The sequence below is a fragment of the Penicillium coprophilum genome, assembly GCF_028826855.1.
Source record: "Penicillium coprophilum strain IBT 35676 chromosome Unknown utg000004l_segment0_segment0, whole genome shotgun sequence".
In the NCBI taxonomy this organism is placed as follows: Eukaryota; Fungi; Ascomycota; class Eurotiomycetes; order Eurotiales; family Aspergillaceae; genus Penicillium; species Penicillium coprophilum.
In genome coordinates this window covers 951,113-968,509 of record NW_026622723.1, presented here as the reverse complement: position 1 = coordinate 968,509, position 17,397 = coordinate 951,113, and the positions used below count along the sequence as shown (strand labels likewise).

General features: G+C 47.8%; 8 protein-coding genes across 8 annotated transcripts; 5 read left to right on the top strand and 3 right to left on the bottom strand.

The window, feature by feature from the left end:
- Positions 1-457: 457 nt before the first annotated feature.
- Positions 458-1,461, top strand: N7500_004784 (60S ribosomal eL27 domain-containing protein; the record flags this gene model as incomplete). Its single annotated transcript, XM_056675929.1, has 4 exons — positions 458-626; positions 684-739; positions 916-1,252; positions 1,313-1,461. Exons 1-4 carry the CDS (start codon positions 620-622, stop codon positions 1,459-1,461), a joined length of 549 nt encoding a protein of 182 aa, XP_056530929.1. The 5' UTR covers positions 458-619.
- A 1,042-nt stretch (positions 1,462-2,503) lies between these two features.
- On the top strand, positions 2,504-3,127 carry N7500_004783 (uncharacterized protein; the record flags this gene model as incomplete). The annotated part of the gene is made up of 1 exon (XM_056675928.1): positions 2,504-3,127. One exon carries the CDS (start codon positions 2,504-2,506, stop codon positions 3,125-3,127), a length of 624 nt encoding a protein of 207 aa, XP_056530928.1.
- A 2,917-nt stretch (positions 3,128-6,044) lies between these two features.
- Positions 6,045-6,671, top strand: N7500_004782 (putative pathogenesis associated protein Cap20; the record flags this gene model as incomplete). Its single annotated transcript, XM_056675927.1, has 2 exons — positions 6,045-6,095; positions 6,180-6,671. The coding sequence occupies 2 exons, from the start codon at positions 6,045-6,047 to the stop codon at positions 6,669-6,671; spliced, it is 543 nt and encodes a 180-aa protein (XP_056530927.1).
- A 410-nt stretch (positions 6,672-7,081) lies between these two features.
- N7500_004781 (MAGE domain-containing protein) lies at positions 7,082-8,270 on the top strand (the record flags this gene model as incomplete). The annotated part of the gene is made up of 3 exons (XM_056675926.1): positions 7,082-7,105; positions 7,160-7,499; positions 7,582-8,270. 3 exons carry the CDS (start codon positions 7,082-7,084, stop codon positions 8,268-8,270), a joined length of 1,053 nt encoding a protein of 350 aa, XP_056530926.1.
- Positions 8,271-10,553: 2,283 nt separating this feature from the next.
- N7500_004780 (translation elongation factor EF-1 alpha) lies at positions 10,554-12,043 on the bottom strand (the record flags this gene model as incomplete). The annotated part of the gene is made up of 3 exons (XM_056675925.1): positions 10,554-11,662; positions 11,718-11,986; positions 12,039-12,043. The coding sequence occupies 3 exons, from the start codon at positions 12,041-12,043 to the stop codon at positions 10,554-10,556; spliced, it is 1,383 nt and encodes a 460-aa protein (XP_056530925.1).
- Positions 12,044-13,172: 1,129 nt separating this feature from the next.
- Positions 13,173-13,727, bottom strand: N7500_004779 (DNA-directed RNA polymerase III core subunit RPC11; the record flags this gene model as incomplete). The annotated part of the gene is made up of 4 exons (XM_056675924.1): positions 13,173-13,208; positions 13,262-13,356; positions 13,440-13,649; positions 13,718-13,727. The coding sequence occupies 4 exons, from the start codon at positions 13,725-13,727 to the stop codon at positions 13,173-13,175; spliced, it is 351 nt and encodes a 116-aa protein (XP_056530924.1).
- Positions 13,728-14,172: 445 nt separating this feature from the next.
- Positions 14,173-14,819, top strand: N7500_004778 (ankyrin repeat-containing protein ANK1; the record flags this gene model as incomplete). Its single annotated transcript, XM_056675923.1, has 3 exons — positions 14,173-14,184; positions 14,243-14,420; positions 14,491-14,819. 3 exons carry the CDS (start codon positions 14,173-14,175, stop codon positions 14,817-14,819), a joined length of 519 nt encoding a protein of 172 aa, XP_056530923.1.
- Positions 14,820-15,085: 266 nt separating this feature from the next.
- Positions 15,086-16,862, bottom strand: N7500_004777 (alpha-1,2-mannosyltransferase ALG11; the record flags this gene model as incomplete). Its single annotated transcript, XM_056675922.1, has 3 exons — positions 15,086-15,657; positions 15,749-16,422; positions 16,477-16,862. 3 exons carry the CDS (start codon positions 16,860-16,862, stop codon positions 15,086-15,088), a joined length of 1,632 nt encoding a protein of 543 aa, XP_056530922.1.
- Between the last annotated feature and the right edge of the window lie 535 nt (positions 16,863-17,397).

The following is a 17,397-nucleotide window of genomic DNA, read 5'->3' as shown; positions in this document are numbered from 1 at the left end:
GGTCACTTGTGATTGACTTCCAAACACGACTAATACATTTAATGTAGAGGTGAAGAGTGTCTGCAAAGTCCTACAAAACAGTCCTTCACCATACTTAACGTTTGATACTTAATAATTCTTCCCAAGTTTAATACTGGGTAAGTAGGATCTGATCAACACTCTATTTACCTTCCTATATTATCCCTAGCTAGTCTGAGGGATAAGAAAACATTCGTTAGATGATATCGAGTGTAGGTGCCTTTTCTATGGTGTTACTACTCCGTACATATATAAAGGATACTTATCTTTAGAATGCAGTACGGCGTATGGAGCATGGAGTATCTGGTGACAATTCGCTATCCGGTGGGGGCCCACCACTACATGGAGGTATGGTGGGCTTTGCCATCCACCACGGGTGACCATATCGATTATGTCATCATTTGATCCGGGCCCGATGGGGAAACTATCCGAAAGCATACTAGTCGCCACCTGTCGGTAAGTCGACCAATCAATCCACAGCACACAAATCGCTACTGTGCCCTGAAACCCTCTACCTCACATCCGCAAAAACGAATACTTCGATCTTGACCGTTCCGTATCTCGACAACCACCCATCCTCGCCGCCCCCGGGACCTTCAAAATGAAGTGTACGTCTTCACTATTCGACTCACCCTGCGATATATATGCTGACGGATTTGTTACAGTCATGAAAGTGGGCCGTGTGGCCATCATCACCCGTGGCCGCTACGCCGGTAAGAAGGTACGACAAGATCCTGATCCTCCCGAATTGAGCACGAGAAGAATGGAAGGATGCGAACGAATTGGAAGCGAAAGACTCGAGATTTGAAAAGAGCACAACGCAACATGGAGGACTGCGCAACAATTCAAAAAAAAAAATTCGGAGTGCTAATCAGGCATTTTTCTTCGACTTTATAGGTCGTCATTGTCCAGCCCGTTGATGCTGGCTCCAAGTCGCACCCCTTCTCCTACGCCATCGTCGCCGGTATCGAGCGTTACCCCCTCAAGGTTACCCGTGGTATGGGCAAGAAGCTCGTCGACCGCCGCAGCCGCATCAAGCCCTTCATCAAGGTCGTCAACTACAACCACTTGATGCCCACTCGTTACACTCTCGAGCTCGAGGGTCTCAAGGGTACCGTCACCAACGACACCTTCAAGGAGGTCTCCCAGCGCGAGGACGCCAAGAAGACCATCAAGAAGGCCCTTGAGGACCGTTACACCAGCGGAAAGAACCGTTGGTTCTTCACTGCCCTGCGTACGTTTTTCTCGGGATACAAATCTAAATTTACTTTGGAACTCGACACTAATACTCCAGAACAGGTTTCTAAACGGTTTACTTGGGCGTTTTGTCGTTTTGAGCGCACGGGTCTAGGTGAAGGCGAGGTCGAAAAACCATCGAGCACATTCGGTCCCTGCGAGCATGGGATGGGAAAACATATACCATGGCTGGAAACAGATTCGTGAATGTATCGATGAACTCCAGTTTTAACGGGGACGCCACTTCCATACCTGGTGTCCGTCTGAATGAAATGGAAAATGAACAATTATCTCAAAATCAATATTGTCTATCACCTGAGCATTGGTCGACATATTCCCTATTTCCCATAGGCCGGGAACAAATCTGGTCTGTCATTTCATCACAGATCGTTTCCGCGTCGGTGTATGGCCTTGTAGCTATGTGGTTTGTCCCAGGTCCTCCAATTCCATGGTGTCATTGCTACGATTGATGTATCCATGTCCACTCATAATGCGTGATCGTAGTTCTCAAAAAAGCAATTGCTTGTACCCTGGATGGAAGCGCTAGATGCCCTCTCACTTGAGTAATCCTTATCGTTTCGAATGAGGGCTCGGCCTTCTCGAAGTTTAAGTCGAGAAAGTCCCCAAGATTGGTCTAGGTCCTCACATCCGTGCTGTGAGATGCAATTATAGGTTCTCTTCCTACCACATGTGAACCCTGCCCCCGCGAAGATAGATATATCATACCTCAGCCATATAGACATCATCGCTTGCAAGGTATTCAACACTAGCACGTCTAAAACTTGAACGCACTTCAAAAACATGCAGTATCTGTGCCTGTGCTGCTATTCTGCCTACATTGCAGCCTTGAAGGTTCTAGATCCCTACAATGTTCTATCTACATGCGATCCAAACAAAGAGCTCCTTTGATTCAATGGATAATCGGCACACCCTGGTCCTACTCTCGCTAGTAAACAAGGGGACAATGGTCTTTGGATACTATTCTCGACATAAGTTTCGAGATAAGAGCAACACATTCTTTATACTCATTGTCTTCTTTCTATCATGGCATCCATGGCCTCAGACCTTTCATTCCTAGTTGATACAATCCATACATAGGAAGTATATAATCCACCTGGATGGCTCCCCATCTTCTGCCCATATCATCTAATCACCATTGAGCTGTCATTTCGAGCAACTACCCGAACACGAACAAGGCACATACCAAACTACGAGTCAATAAATCGCCAGTCATCTAGTGTCTATAACAATGCCCTTCCCTCTAAAAACTATCTACGAGGACGCAAGCGAGGAATGGGCGGACAACGAGGTTCATCCCTACTACAACATGCCCATGGTAGCCGTGCGAGCCAGACCTCGTGTCCTCATGCACTGCAACGTGTGCCGTGACACTGCTTCGCTTTTAAATGTGAAGGTTAGTATCGACAAATGGATTAACGCTGAATATTTCATCTGGGAGATGTCCGCGGGACTAGCTGACAGCGGTGTATGCCCGCGGTGGACAGAGCTCTTCGAAGAACGATATAAGGAAAAGTGGGTGCAGGTCCAGAACGAGTTCGAGAGCCTAGCCGATCTGCCCGAGAGATTCCTTCACGAGGTTCCGGTCCCGCCTTTCCAGGTAGCAGAGGTGAAGATCAAGGCTAAAAGATTCCTGTACTTTTGGCGGCTCCGTGCCAACACAGGCCAACACATGATTGACACGAGCTTTTGGCATCTTTGGAAGTTGATTCTTCAGCAGGACTCGCCCGCTGTTGGCCATTTTGATGTTGTTCTCAAAGTGCCCTTACATACTCCTGCCGGGGAGGATCCTATCGCTCCTTGGAACATGTCTCTCCCAAACGACAAACAATCGACCTGGTGTCATCAGTCGTGAGGATGCTTCCATTCTTGGTCCTGAGCACTCATGCAATAATCTCGCTCAATTGGGGTTCATGCACGTCTCGGAAGGGGCCCGTTAAGATGATATCCCTCCAGCTAGCCGTAACCGATCGTGCTCCACCTCAGCTAAGATGGAATTGCCACAGCGCATGCGAGATCGTATGTTTCTAAAATATAGGGGCATTTCCACAGATGTGTTGAGCAGTACGACAAGTCCACTGCGATTTCTCAACACTCCACTACCCCTTCAGCTCTTGAAGAGGTGAACAATAACTATCGTGAATGGGGGGATATCACCTTACGAGCAACCTGTAGTGTATGTTCAGCTCTCTTGTTTCTCGAACCTAGTGTATATTTTCCCCTCCCCCAAGTTTATATTCACGTTAAATGCAGTCTATTGTCGAACTGATCTTTCTGAAAATATGGTATAGCAAGTACGGAGTGAGGGTTTACCTACAAATAACGTAAAGAGTAGGACCGATATCTATAGTACCACAGGTGCTGGATTGCATCCACATGAGATACGAAGATGAGGACTGCCAAAGTCTCGTTGGAACTATCATATTTCCACAAATATAAAGCGCGAGTCCGCACACTAAAAACAAAGATTCCTGCTACATTGTCATATTTGGAGTGGATAGCTATACTCAGGTACAATAGTCCAGTGACTAAGATGTATCATATGATAGTATCAAGATGTGAAGCTCGGGGTTTCTCTCAACTTGTCGAGTGGCACGATCTAGACAACAAAGCGACAATAAAATACACAAAATAATGCGTGGTACACTTCCGACAGCTAATTCCCTTGGCACACTTGACGTGGTATTTTCCTTCAGAGTCGATTTGGCTAACAACTGCCAAGTCAAGGGCAAAGCGCTTCGAGGGCACTAGCTTCCGGCACGGTTGATCACAATTGAATGTCTATGTATCAATAGACCAAACCCTGTAGGCACAGAACAAAACAAAAAAAACATTTCATGTGATCATCACCCGAATCAACCAATCCCAATCTCTAAAGGCAACATAATTGAACCCTTGATGTCTAGAGCTCCAACGCTAAATGACAGCTCGGTTTGCATGTGAAATGGATACCCTCGCACTCTACGGTGAACATGCTAACAGCGGGTCACGGGCCTCCACGACGCTAGATGTTCGTAAGGCTAACCGAGACGCCACCTTCCCACGTAGAGAGATATTCCAAGTCCGCCACCCGGAGTTTTCTGAGATGCAACATTCTCGCAAATTCAGCTCGATTGTACATCAAAAGTCAAAATGGAGTGGCGTGCTTGCCACAGTCTGAATTGATTAGGGATATTCTCACTGCAAAACTTTATAACCCATATCCTTCTAGCTTCGAGAGCAAAGATACATAATCTATGAGTAGTGATCCTTTTAATAAACAGAGAGAACAAGGGTTGTACTTTGTAGATGTTGAGACAACCGTGCTGGTCAAGACCCACGATATACAGGGATCTGCATAGTAGCTTAATCGAGTGGGTTATCAGTCGATCGCCGCAATCCAAGTTCGTCTGAGTGAAGGAGTACAAAAAAGCCAGGAGAAAAACAAAAAGTTCGCCGCCCCGGCTTTACATTATAATGCTCAAGACATGTCTATCTCCGGTGGACACATTCAATTTTTCATATGCCGACCATAAGTTTGAGAAGTCTGGCCACCACCCGGCTTACCCTGATAGTCGAACCGAATATCGATTCCGCATTTTCGTAGCCGGTTATATTGATCTAAGGAGCACAAGTTGGATAGATGCGAAGTGCCAAGGTACTTCCTAACCTTCACACAAACTGACCGTGCTAGTAAATATAGTATGACCATAGTACTATAGCCATTTCATCGTCACATCAAGCGCCGAGATTCGGATGAATCAACGACAGCTCCTTTGGCCCGTCGCACACCCGGGGGCCGGGGGTTCGATATTCAACCCGACTAGGACCTTGCGTAATGTTTTACCCCTCCTACATTTGCACCGGAAGCCGTTACGTATTCCCGGCAAGAGTACAAGGGGCCGACGCTCAGGCCAATGGGTGGGTACATCACTAGAGTCGCTAATGCATACGCAGACGGCCTAGGCTCGCAGAAGCTCGAAGCCGAAGCGTCAGTCATATTCTAACATGTCCCGGCCAGCCATCTGCGGCCACTGCCTGGGCAGTTTTCTTATAGGGTGCAGATAAGCAGGTTTGTCCAACGGGGAACGGCGAAACGGCCCCGGGGGTGAAAACAGGGTTTATCTTGCGAAGTCATCCCTCACTTCAATATCAAACTCTTAGAAGCTTGGAATGTAATAAGAGATGAACACCTTGCAAGCGCTATAAGAGACAGAATAGATGTGATAGAAGATTATACAGGTGGAACCACACGGCGTTTTCGCATCAGACCCGCAATCACATGCGAAAACAGCTTATCACAAATTCACCTATGATTGCATGTGGTATTTTTCCGATTTTTTTTTGCAATTCAATGTATATTTGGTATAGGATAGAACATGTTAATACCTATATATATAGCTATAATTAGCCATAGGAGTTCAATTGCTCTGACGCTTGCAGTGCATAATGCTCAAAGTCAATGGCGCATTGGCGTGGGGGCATCACTTGGAACTTGGGGCTGTTGAGCCCTTTTTTCTTCCACAAGAAAAGACAGGAAATAGGGGGAAATTATACAAAGCAGAGAGCGAAAATGAGCAATCAAAATAACCAGCCGAAAATACTATGTACGATGTATTGCAATGAGGCGATTGCGGTAGGACCCATTGCATAATGACAGCGCAATCACATGTGAAAATCCTATTTTTCTATACAACCCAATTTATTCCTCTCTCTTTCTCTCTTTTCTCTTCTGAATCACTACTATACTTCATACTCATAATACTATCTCTATGCCCCACGCAGAAAACAAAATGGGTGAACCGGTTGTCAACGGCGAGAAGCACTACTCGCAGTTCCTTGATGTATGTACACCCCCACTACAGCCCAACACCACAACGCAGAACTACACCCAGAATTAGCCCATACTGACATTCTCCCTGATTTAGCATCTCACTTCCTACCCTATCGTCTCTGACTCCATCTCCTATTACAAGGGCAACCCCTACGGGGCCAAGTCCCTCGAATACGCCGACCAAGGCTACACCCGTCTCGCCAAACCCGTTCTACCCTTTTTTTCTACTCCCTACAGCTATGTCGCTCCCTACCTAGCCCGTGCCGACTCTCTCGGTGACAAGGGTCTTACCCAGATCGACAACCGCTTCCCTATCATCAAGGAGGAAACCCAGAAGCTGCGCGGTTCCATCTACAACAGTGCCTCGCTGCCTGTCCGCGTCGCCGGTGACGTCAAGCATCATGTCTTCGATATCTATGGCTCTGAGTACAAAAAGTGTGGTGGCGATGGCATCTTCGCTTCAGGCAAGGCTGTTGTGACCACCAGCTTGGTTCTGTCGCAGGAATCGCTGGCTTGGGCTAGCGCTTTCCTCCAGACCAAGAAGGAGGAAGCGAAGGAAGTTGTCAATGAGAAAAACAGCAACTGATTTTAGATCTCTTTGAGCTTTTGGGGCGTTTCTTTTTTGCTTTTTCTATTCTTTTAGAGAAAATGATACCTTGTCGCTGCTCTGTGTGTGTTGCCTCTTGTGTATTTAGTTCGAGATCTATCGATGGGCGTTGTAACCTAACGCTAATTTACTGGGTTTAATCAATGTACAACCCTCCATTCATATAGATACTGCAGATTATGTTCTTTATCTAATAGCTCACAAAGACAGTCCACGAAATAAGCCCTAAAATAAGAAGACTGACCTCCAAACGCATTTGCTGGAACAAAGAACCATTGATAAGGCCAATGCACAGACCACCTGGGCAGCCCCGATGGGGTAAAATAGTTCTATCGCGTCGCGTCTTCCCAAAGCCATCTGCAACTCATCACCATTCCCACATAATAAAAATGTCGTCAAATCGCAAAAGACGGGTACGTAACCTCAAATCCCATTCGAGTTATCCACCAACTAACCTGCATCCCCAGACCAACGCATCAGAGACCGAGTCAACCCCAAGCGCGCGTCGGCGCAGAAGACAAAGCGAAGAATCCGACTCATCCGCACCAGACAGCGACGATGACGGATCAAGCGCACCAACGAGCACCGATGCAATGGTCAAGAAAATGGTACGGCTCGCCATAGCAAGCGAGTACTCGCGGCTTCCGATCCGACGCAACGACATCAGCGCCAAAGTGCTGGGCGAGCAGGGCTCACGGCAGTTCCAAAGTGTTTTTCAGCAGGCGCAGCAGCAACTGAAACAGCGGTTTGGTATGCAAATGACGGAGTTACCGGCGCGAGAAAAGATCACCGTCACCCAACGAAGAGGTGAGTTGAGTTCCGTCTTGCTTTTCTTTGTTGCAGATTTATGCTATGCCTATGTAATCACTACTGACATCCTGTACAACAGCCGCGCAAAAAACTGAAAAACCTTCCTCGGCTAATAAGTCCTGGATCGTTACGACCACCTTGCCGCTCCCATACCGTTCCCCGGATATTCTCATTCCAACGAAGGCACCCTCTCTCTACACCGAAAGCACATATACAGGCCTGTACAGCTTCATAATAGCGTTGATTGTGCTGAACGGCGGTACCCTGGCTGAGCAGAAACTTGACCGGTACCTAACGCGCACAAACGCCGAGGTTGCTACGCCGGTCGACCGCACGGATAAACTGCTACAGCGGCTATGTAAGGAAGGTTACATTATCAGGACGCGGGAGATGGATGGTGGTGAAGAGGTCATCGAGTATGTTCTTGGGCCGCGGGGTAAAATTGAGGTTGGGACTGGTGGTGTGGCGGGTCTTGTGCGAACTGTTTATGGGAAAAATCAGGATGACCATGAGAGCTTGACTCAACTCCAGAGGGAAGACCTCGAGGACTTCGAAGCGAAGCTTGGAAGGAGTCTTGGGATTGAGCCGGCGACGATACGAGCTAGTGGAGTGGATAATGCTAGCGATGCGGATGGAGATGTTCAGGGCCATGGGAGTGGGGAGACAAATGAAGTGCCGCGGAGCTCGGGGCCAAGACGGTCTTCCAGGCGTGACGCTAATCAAGAAGAGGAGGAAGATTCTGACTCTGAGGAGTATGAGGAAGAGTGATTGATTTATGTTTGATTGGCACACTGTGATAACATAGGGATACATACTACATGTAGGTATCTGCCAACTTGATACCCACGATACGATAGGTCATTCAAGTACATTTGACCAATGTTCGCTACTTTACTCATCGATATATAGTTTGAAACTGAGGACCATAACGCATTGTGGACTCTTGAACGTGCTCATGCCCGTGAGTGCTCATGCCCTTAATTGAGGTCGATTATCATTATGGCAGTATTCTGCGCTCTATATTGTCGCTTGATTCCAGTTCAACGTAGTCTTACAATAAAGCCACATTTGGCTAATTGCACGGATTAGCTATTTAATAAATGATTTCCATCTTAATCACCAAGCCATGACTACAGGTGTTTTGCAAGAAATTGACATAGTACCGTTCAGCCCTGGAGATAAATGGATATCAATTCTCAAAGATCTATGATCGTAAATAAAGTTCCAAGCAGGCACGCTTGCAATGGACTTCTATAGACCTGCTGTGGCATGTCAACTTCACATGAATGTTGATGATTTAGCTCACAGGCCACCGACCTCTTTAGCTATAAAAGTGGCCAGGGATATCCAAGGTAGAATGTAGGTAGGCGACTCGGTTCTGAATAGTCAAGAGCAGAGCTCATCGTGTTCGATGGTGAATTCATCCTTGCATCGAGCGCATTCGTCAGCGCCAAATATGATACTAGAAAGCATCATAGATCCGGCCTTTGGAAGGAAGAAAACTTGCCCACAGTGAGATATGTCTGGCCGATGCTCGCATGTGCAAACAGTATCTCATGCTCCTTCCATTCGTTGCTTGTGACAGCTAGCAAGACTATACCTATGTAAGTAAGTAGTATTTATCACGGAGTGCGACTGATGGTCCAAGCTATATTATTGTCAGCCTTAAGAGATGAAGCTCTGGAGGGCGTACAGGCCTTAATGAGCTTGAAACAATCTTCTCCCCTACTGTCTCTCCCACTGTGAATCAATCCACCATGACAAGACTATCCGCCCTCACCTTCCTTAGTCTACTTGTCACCTGAACATCTCTGGGGCAGCATTAACATTCAAGTTTGTAGTGGATACCTCAATGACTGGGTAGATATACTGCGGACACTCAATATCTCTCAACCTGATCGTGTCAAGGGATATATTTGCGCTGTAGGCCGGTTAGCCTCACGCCGACAGATTCATTCAACCTCGGCCAAAAATGACTGGATTCAAGAATTACACCAGCACTGTATCAACTCCAACTTAGACACCGAACCGAACTACTTGTCTACCTCGTAAAATTTCGATTTCCACTTTGCTGATCACACCATCTGACTACGGACCCCTCACTACGGCAACCACAATCAGCTCTAATACCCCAGTCGTCATACTTACAGCCAATTTGATGGGATTTGAAGCGTAGGTTCGTATATTTGAATTGGGTCTGATTTTGGGACGGACCTAATTCAAGGTTAAGATGGAAATCGAGACTGGCTTGGATATACGTATATGCTTAGAGTACTGTGTATAACGCCCTGGGTTCTGAATATTAGTCACTTTGATAATCATGGTCTCAATCGGGTTTATTCATTGAGCCTGTCTTCCCAAGGCCACACGTGTATACATGTGTATATATGTGTATATATTGTGTACATTGTATCTATTCGATATTCGATATACGAGCCGTTGCATGTACTCATATGACGGAATATGTGTTTCTGGGTGCTCAGAAGCCTTTCTGGCAATCGAAAAGGGTCAAATATATATATATCTTAACCCTGAATAGGCTTACACCAAGTCAGGATAAGACTGATCCATAGTTAGCTTCTAGATTGGAGATGGTTCTAATTCTTGATATTGCTTGATGAATGAATGGGGTGACAAAATGGGAATAGAAAATTGAAGTCGAACGACTAGACATGCATGGGTAATCAATAGTTGGACGAGATAACCTGGGGCTAAATTTTCAATATTATGGGGATGCGGGATACATCGTGCATGGAACATGGTCGCAGAGGACTTTTCTATCGCAGTTTCACTAAGCTGAAGACATACCCACAGACGGGATCCAAAGTAACCCACGATAGGAAAACACTACCAGAGTCGATCGACTACTCTACAGATCCTCGTCTACGCTATTACATGTTTACGGAGAAACAAAGAATTGGGAACAAATTGAGTCATAAAAATGTGGGTAGTCATTTTGATCAACTACACAGCAAATCTACCTTCCATCAAGTAATTGTTTTTGAAAAGAAAAAAATCATCACGGCATAATGAGTATCATCCGAGAATCATTTATTTCTTACCAGCCTTGGTAGCGGCCTTGGTGACCTTACCAGCGCCACCAGCGTTCTTCACAACGGACTTGATGACACCGACGGCGACGGTCTGACGCATGTCACGGACGGCGAAACGACCGAGAGGGGGGTAGTCGGTGAAGGCCTCAACACACATGGGCTTGGAGGGAACCATCTTGACGATAGCGGCATCACCGGACTTGATGAACTTGGGGGAAGTCTCAGTGGCCTTACCGGTACGGCGATCGATCTTCTCGAGGAGCTCAGCGAACTTGCAAGCAATGTGGGCAGTGTGGCAATCGAGGACGGGAGCGTATCCAGCGCCGACCTGACCAGGGTGGTTGAGGACAATGACCTGGGCGTTGAAGGAGTCACAGCCGGCAGCGGGGTCGTTCTTGGAGTCGGAAGCGACGTTACCGCGGCGAACCTCCTTGACGGACACGTTCTTGACGTTGAAGCCGACGTTGTCACCGGGGTTACCGGCCTTGAGCTGCTGGTGGTGCATCTCAACGGACTTAACTTCAGTGGTGACGTTGGCGGGGGCGAAGGTGACGATCATGCCGGGAGAGATGATACCAGTCTCGACACGACCGACGGGAACTGTGCCAATACCGGAGATCTTGTACACATCCTGGAGGGGAAGACGGAGGGGCTTGTTGGAGGGACGGACGGGGGGCTCGATGGCGTCAATGGCCTCGAGAAGGGTCTTTCCGGTGGACTTGCCAGCCTTGGTCTCCTTCTCCCAACCCTTGTACCAGGGGCAGTTGGGGGAGGGCTCAAGCATGTTGTCGCCGTTGAAGCCGGAGATGGGGACGAAGGGAACGGCCTTGGGGTTGTAGCCGACCTTCTTGATGAAGGAGGAGGTCTCCTTGACAATCTCGTTGTAACGATCCTCGGACCACTTGCAGGTATCCATCTTGTTGAGGGCAACGATGAGCTGCTTAACACCGAGGGTGAAGGCAAGCAGAGCGTGCTCACGGGTCTGGCCATCCTTGGAGATACCAGCCTCGAACTCACCAGTACCGGAGGCAATGATGAGGATAGCGCAATCGGCCTGGGAGGTACCAGTGATCATGTTCTTGATGAAATCACGGTGACCGGGGGCATCTGTAAGGAGAGATTAGTAACATGTATGGCGATGGTGAGTAGGAAACTCTCTTACCGATGACGGTGACCTCGTACTTAGCGGTCTGGAACTTCCAGAGGGCGATATCGATGGTGATACCACGCTCACGCTCGGCCTTGAGTTTGTCAAGAACCCAGGCGTACTTGAAAGAACCCTTTCCGAGCTCAGCAGCCTCCTTCTCGAACTTCTCGATGGTACGCTGGTCAATACCACCACACTTGTAGATCATGTGACCAGTGGTGGTAGACTTGCCGGAATCGACATGGCCGATAACGACGATGTTGATGTGGGAACGCTCTTCCTTACTGTTTGAAGTCAGTCTCAATTTCGTTCCTGAAAAGGAGAGTAATCACATACCCCATGATGACGGTTTAACTTTTTGTAGTTCTTTGTAAGATACTAGAAAAAATCTGTGGAAAAATTGCTCAGAGACTACGGCAGAACGCGTAGAGGTACTGAGCAAATGCAATCAGTAAAGAGTCGAAGGAGAGAGAGCTTGAAAAGCAGTAGGGGGTCAAGGAATACTCACTGTAGCAGACGAGAGGAAGAAAGAAAAGACTGTGGGAGGGGGAGGAGGGGAATTCCTTATATGGAGGGGCAAGCGAGCGAGGCGAGTCAGCAGGTGGGGCAAAGCCCTCTTTGGGTATGACCTCTGATTGGCTCAAGCACTTAGCCGTGTACGCAGATTTTTCAAAGTGGGTGGGAGGGATTAAGTACATGTACTTCCTACAACATGGACTTACACATACCTTGTCAAGTACTATCTACCTCTTTGCTTGAAACACCCCTCCGTTTCCCTGGTTTTGTCCTGCCACGGCACTCCACTCGGTGCGAATTTTTTTTTTTCATCTCCGTCCCAGCCCACTCTGTGGCTCTAAACGCTCGAACTGGGCAGCAACGCAGAGTGGTTGGGTGAGAATCCTTTGGGTTTGCATTGTTTACTTTACGCATTTGGTGTGTTTTTTTCTCTTCCCGGCCTTGTACTGTGGCGATTAGAACAATCTCAATCATTTTTTCACTTTTTTTCCCTTCTCTTTTGCCTCAGCCCCGCGGGTGAGGGGCAACATTCTCACCGCCAAATCATCCCACTAACAATGTCATGCATGTAGGATATTTTTTTTTTTTTCGCCCACAATGATTCACATGTAGGCAGAAATCAATGTCGGGCTCTACATTTGTACTAGGCCAATTGTATTTATAGATAACAGTCATGCTAACCACCACAATAAATATGAGCTAAAAGAAAGAGCATGAAATGCAAACAAGAGAGCTAGATCCAGGTCCGAAAAAAGTTTCCGCTGATCGCAAAATAATCTGTGCACTGGGCTGTGACGTCGATCAATTTGGGTATCGTCTCAACTTGATAGTTTTGAGCTACAACCAACGCCTCCCCCCAAAGGCCTAGTAAATGCGCCATTTTCGCCTCGCTGTAATAGATATGAAAGCCAAAAAAAAAAAAAAAGTACTTGTTCCCAGCCTCGTTGCCCAGGTCTAATTTTCTCTCCACCGAGCACCACACGAAGTACACTATAGCTGTCAGACACGGGTACCTCACGTTGTACGTAAGGAGAAAAACATACCTTTAAGAATGTAGTCATCGGTTCATCTGCACTACGAATCTGCAGCTGGAAGAAGTACGCACGTTCCCCATTGCAGCTTTCGGCGGGGCATTGAGCTGCAAGTGTAAAAAAGAGAGCATGTCAGCCTTGTATGTCTCGACGGACATGTCATTTCTGACAGATGACAGGAAAAACTTACTGCCAACACTGTCGGCATTGGCAAACTCCTCCTTGCCACCAAAGACATCGTCCACTTCCTTTTGCTTCATGCTTTTCTTCTCGAAATAGTTCTTGTCTATCGGGGCTTCATAGGGACAGACGCGGCATTCGAAGCGGTTCACACCCGCAGGAAATCTTGTGCTCGAGTCCGCTTTGGAGATGGTGAGCGCATTGCTGCAATTTGGGCAGACTGGAGAGAAAAATCAGCTTCTGTTCTGGACTGTGACTGGACACTGTTAACTTGGAGATAGAACATACAGACTAGCATCTCGATGATCTGACTGGAGGACGCAGCAGGTAAAGTTAAGAAAGTGTTAGACAGCTATATCAGGAGAAAGTTAGATCCTCAGCAGCTATATATCGTAGTCCCTGTCAGGTGCAGAACATCACTGTCGATGATAAGAGATCTAGGCGCGCGGCTAAACCACGGAGTATTATATATCCGGGAGGCCCGCGTGTGGCATGTCCCTGGGGAACAACTCCATAACCTGTAGTGTTTGCCAGGAACTTGAAAGCCTGTTTGAACCGACAGACCAGCTTGTACATACATATTCTGGATCACTCACAGATTCATTTTGATCACCAAAATATCATACAAAACGCCTGACTCTTGTCACAACTAGCTCCTCGCGTCCTATCACAGCTGAGCACCAATTCCTGTACTACCGACTTCACTTTCGGGTATTCCGGACTTTGTGAACCCATATACAGAGATGGCTGATGAGGTGAATACTGGTCACCAGATCCATGCTTAAAATCAACGCTAACACTACTATGATTTAGGGCGCATCACCCCGCGAGCTGGTCGTGGAGGCCTGCCGCCGGGATCAACCCCAATTAATTGAGCAAGTGTTGAACGCAATGGAAGAGAAATCAAATGAGCAAGTGGCACAATTCTTCAATGAGGTGACAGACTCTATGGGAAATCACGCATTGCACATCTGTGCCCAGTACGGCAGCTGTACGTGTTTATTTTGCCACTTCCTCAATCCCCATCTCTTACAGAAGCTAACTCTTTCTTGAATGGTCAGATGACACCATGGATGCGTTGTTTGATATCCAATACTTTGAATGCGACCCGTTGACCCGGCTGGACAAGGACACACCGTTGCACATCGCAGTGCGGTATGCCAATGATAAGGACGCCGAACTGGGTGAGGCCATGATCAAGATGATGTGTGAGGCTGGCTGTGATCCTCGAGTGCGGAATAAGCATGGTCAGAAGCCTGCTGAGCTGGTTTTCAACAATAATGAGATTAAGAAGACCCTTCAGCAAACCGAGTATATCATGGCTGAAGGTATTCAAAATACTGGCGATGGAGCCGAGTCGGATGGTGGAGAGGCCAGTGATAGCGATTAAAAGGAAACCTTTTGGTATTTGCATTGTCATCCATTGAATTGCAAGGATTCTCTGTTTCTGATAAGAAGGCTCGAGATGCTCTAGTTGAGAGGTCTGGTTTTATGCACGAGTCTTAGACTTGGCCACGTCTTCTATTACTATTTTACGATTACTACGAATCAAGTACAGTCTCTGAGAGCTGTTATCATAGAATTGACCTCTTTTGGCAAACTACTAAACTAGATGGAAATTCCGTTCGTTGATTTCCAAGGGGGGGTATCACAAAGTTAGACTCTTGACGCCCTAACAAGCTTCTGTACTTGATCTAGCCACTTGCGGGAGAATTCCTCTGCGGTAAACCGTTGGGATGAGCGACGAGCCCGCTGCCGCATGGCGAGTTTCTCTGCCTCCGGAAGAGCAAGAGCAGCCTCGAAAGAAGCAGCAAACTGCTCTTCTGTTTCAGCTCGGAATCCAGTTGCACCATCACCCAAATCAATGACAATGTCTTCACGTGGACCGCCTGAGTCATGTGTGACACATATGAGACCAGCGGCTTGGTACTCCACGACACAGATACCAAAGTGCTCGTTCCACATGGCATTGACACCAACGGAGGCGGTACTGAGATGGGACAGCATGGCAGGCCAGCTGGCATCGCACAAGAAGGTGGTATAATCGCGGATGCGAAGTTCATGCGCCAAGAGGCGCAGATTGTAGATGTGGGTTTCATCAGGACTGGCATGGCGCACGGATCCAATAAGCATAAGACGTGGAGGGGGCTGGCCTTTGTAGGCTGGGTTGTTTGTTCGTTCTTGTAAGAAGCGCGCAAAGGAGCGCAAGACTAGCGGGTGATTCTTCTCTGGTCGGAATTGAGCAATGTAAAGTATAACGGGCTGGCGTATCTTCTCGCTCTCCATGTCAACAGGAATATCTGATTGCAGTTCTGTGACTGCTGTTGGGGGGGAACACCACCGCCGGCGATGATGCGGTCCCGTCGCCGCTGTTGTTGCTGCATTCCTTTCCGGTGCCCCATAGCGCGCGGATATGTCCTGCCGTCCACGACGAGTTGCACATAACAACATCGACCTGTCGACCGACCCAGCCGTACAACTTGGCAAATAGCTCCCAGTATCGACGTTTGATTTTCCCTTTCCACCCCTTCCCTGCGCCGGAATTGATCCCTTGCACCCCACTCTTATCATCAAGAGAGGCAAGCATATCGGTTGATATGGTCGGGTAATGGACATAGGCGCCAACAGGCACTGTCGGGAAAAGCCACTTGCTCAGAGCAAGTGTGAAAGCGTATCCCATGGTGTCAACAAAAATATCCGGCACAAGCAGGGTAAAAGCGTCATAGGCAACAACCAGTGATCCCAGCGACTGTCCCAGCAGCGTCATGTAAGGGTATGAGCTACTAACAACATACTTGCGGGTCGTCAAGTATAGGAGCACTACGGTTGGTGCATGTAAATGAATATTGAATCGGTTCTCCACTTTTTCCAGCATCGTGGCTTTATTGACTTCGTGATCGCCTGTGTAGATAGCACAGATTGCCTTCGGCCAGCGCTTCTGTGTTGCACGTACTGCTTCCCAAAGAACTCGCTCCCCGCCTCCACCGGCATTGCTGTAGCACCTAGTCAGCGATGTGTGTTTGGATATGCATAGAGAGATGCCATACCAGAATGGGTGGAAGAACCCAATAACCCCATCCCAGTCCTCCGGACTTCGGTTGTTTTCCTGACCAGTATCCCCACTGATTACACTGCCAGTTGATGCCTGTACCCCGCTTGGGCTTGAACTATCCACCTTCTCCCAATCCTCATCCTCGGCACCGTTCCGCGATGGTGAAGTTGTTGAACCCTTCGACTGTGAGGCGCGTAGCTCATCCTCTTCAGATCGCGCCCGCGCGATCACATATTCCCGGCGAGCTCTTGTTCGTCGCCATATCAGCCAACCCACTCCCCGAAACACAAGACCGAGGAGAACGCCTGTTAGCTTCGGAAGTAGGACAGCTGTGGCGGTGAGAACTAGAATGGCCAGAATGGCATTTGATAAGAGGGCCATGGTGAAAAGGCAATGATTAAAGAGACCTCATCAGAAATCACACATAGTAAAATAATTTGAAGTCAAACTGTTTGATAAGTCAGAAAATGCTCCCCTCTCTTGTTGTCAACAAGTTGATCAATCGGGCCAATGAAGTACTCTCATACGTGTCACATGATGATTTCCAAACATCCGATTTCCGTACCGCAACTCCTATAGCAACGGTTTTTCGAGCTACAATTTATTTTCTATCTTGTCTGTCGCCCCGCCAGCAGTGATGTATGCCCTCCGCTCGGCATATGCTCGACATGTAACGCGAGCCGTACCATTGCCACGCTCGCAATTTCGACAATTTCACCCAACAAGACCAGCCTCATCCACCATCATTGACCTTGCACTAGACGGCTCTACCGCATTTATCCACGGCGTCCACAATGTCTCATGTCTACCATGGGCTGCCTCAATCCCTCTGACAGCCGTACTTGTTCGTACATTTGTCGGGCTGCCCATCCTGTCATATACTCGACTCCATCGCCAACGTGAAAAAAAGATAACG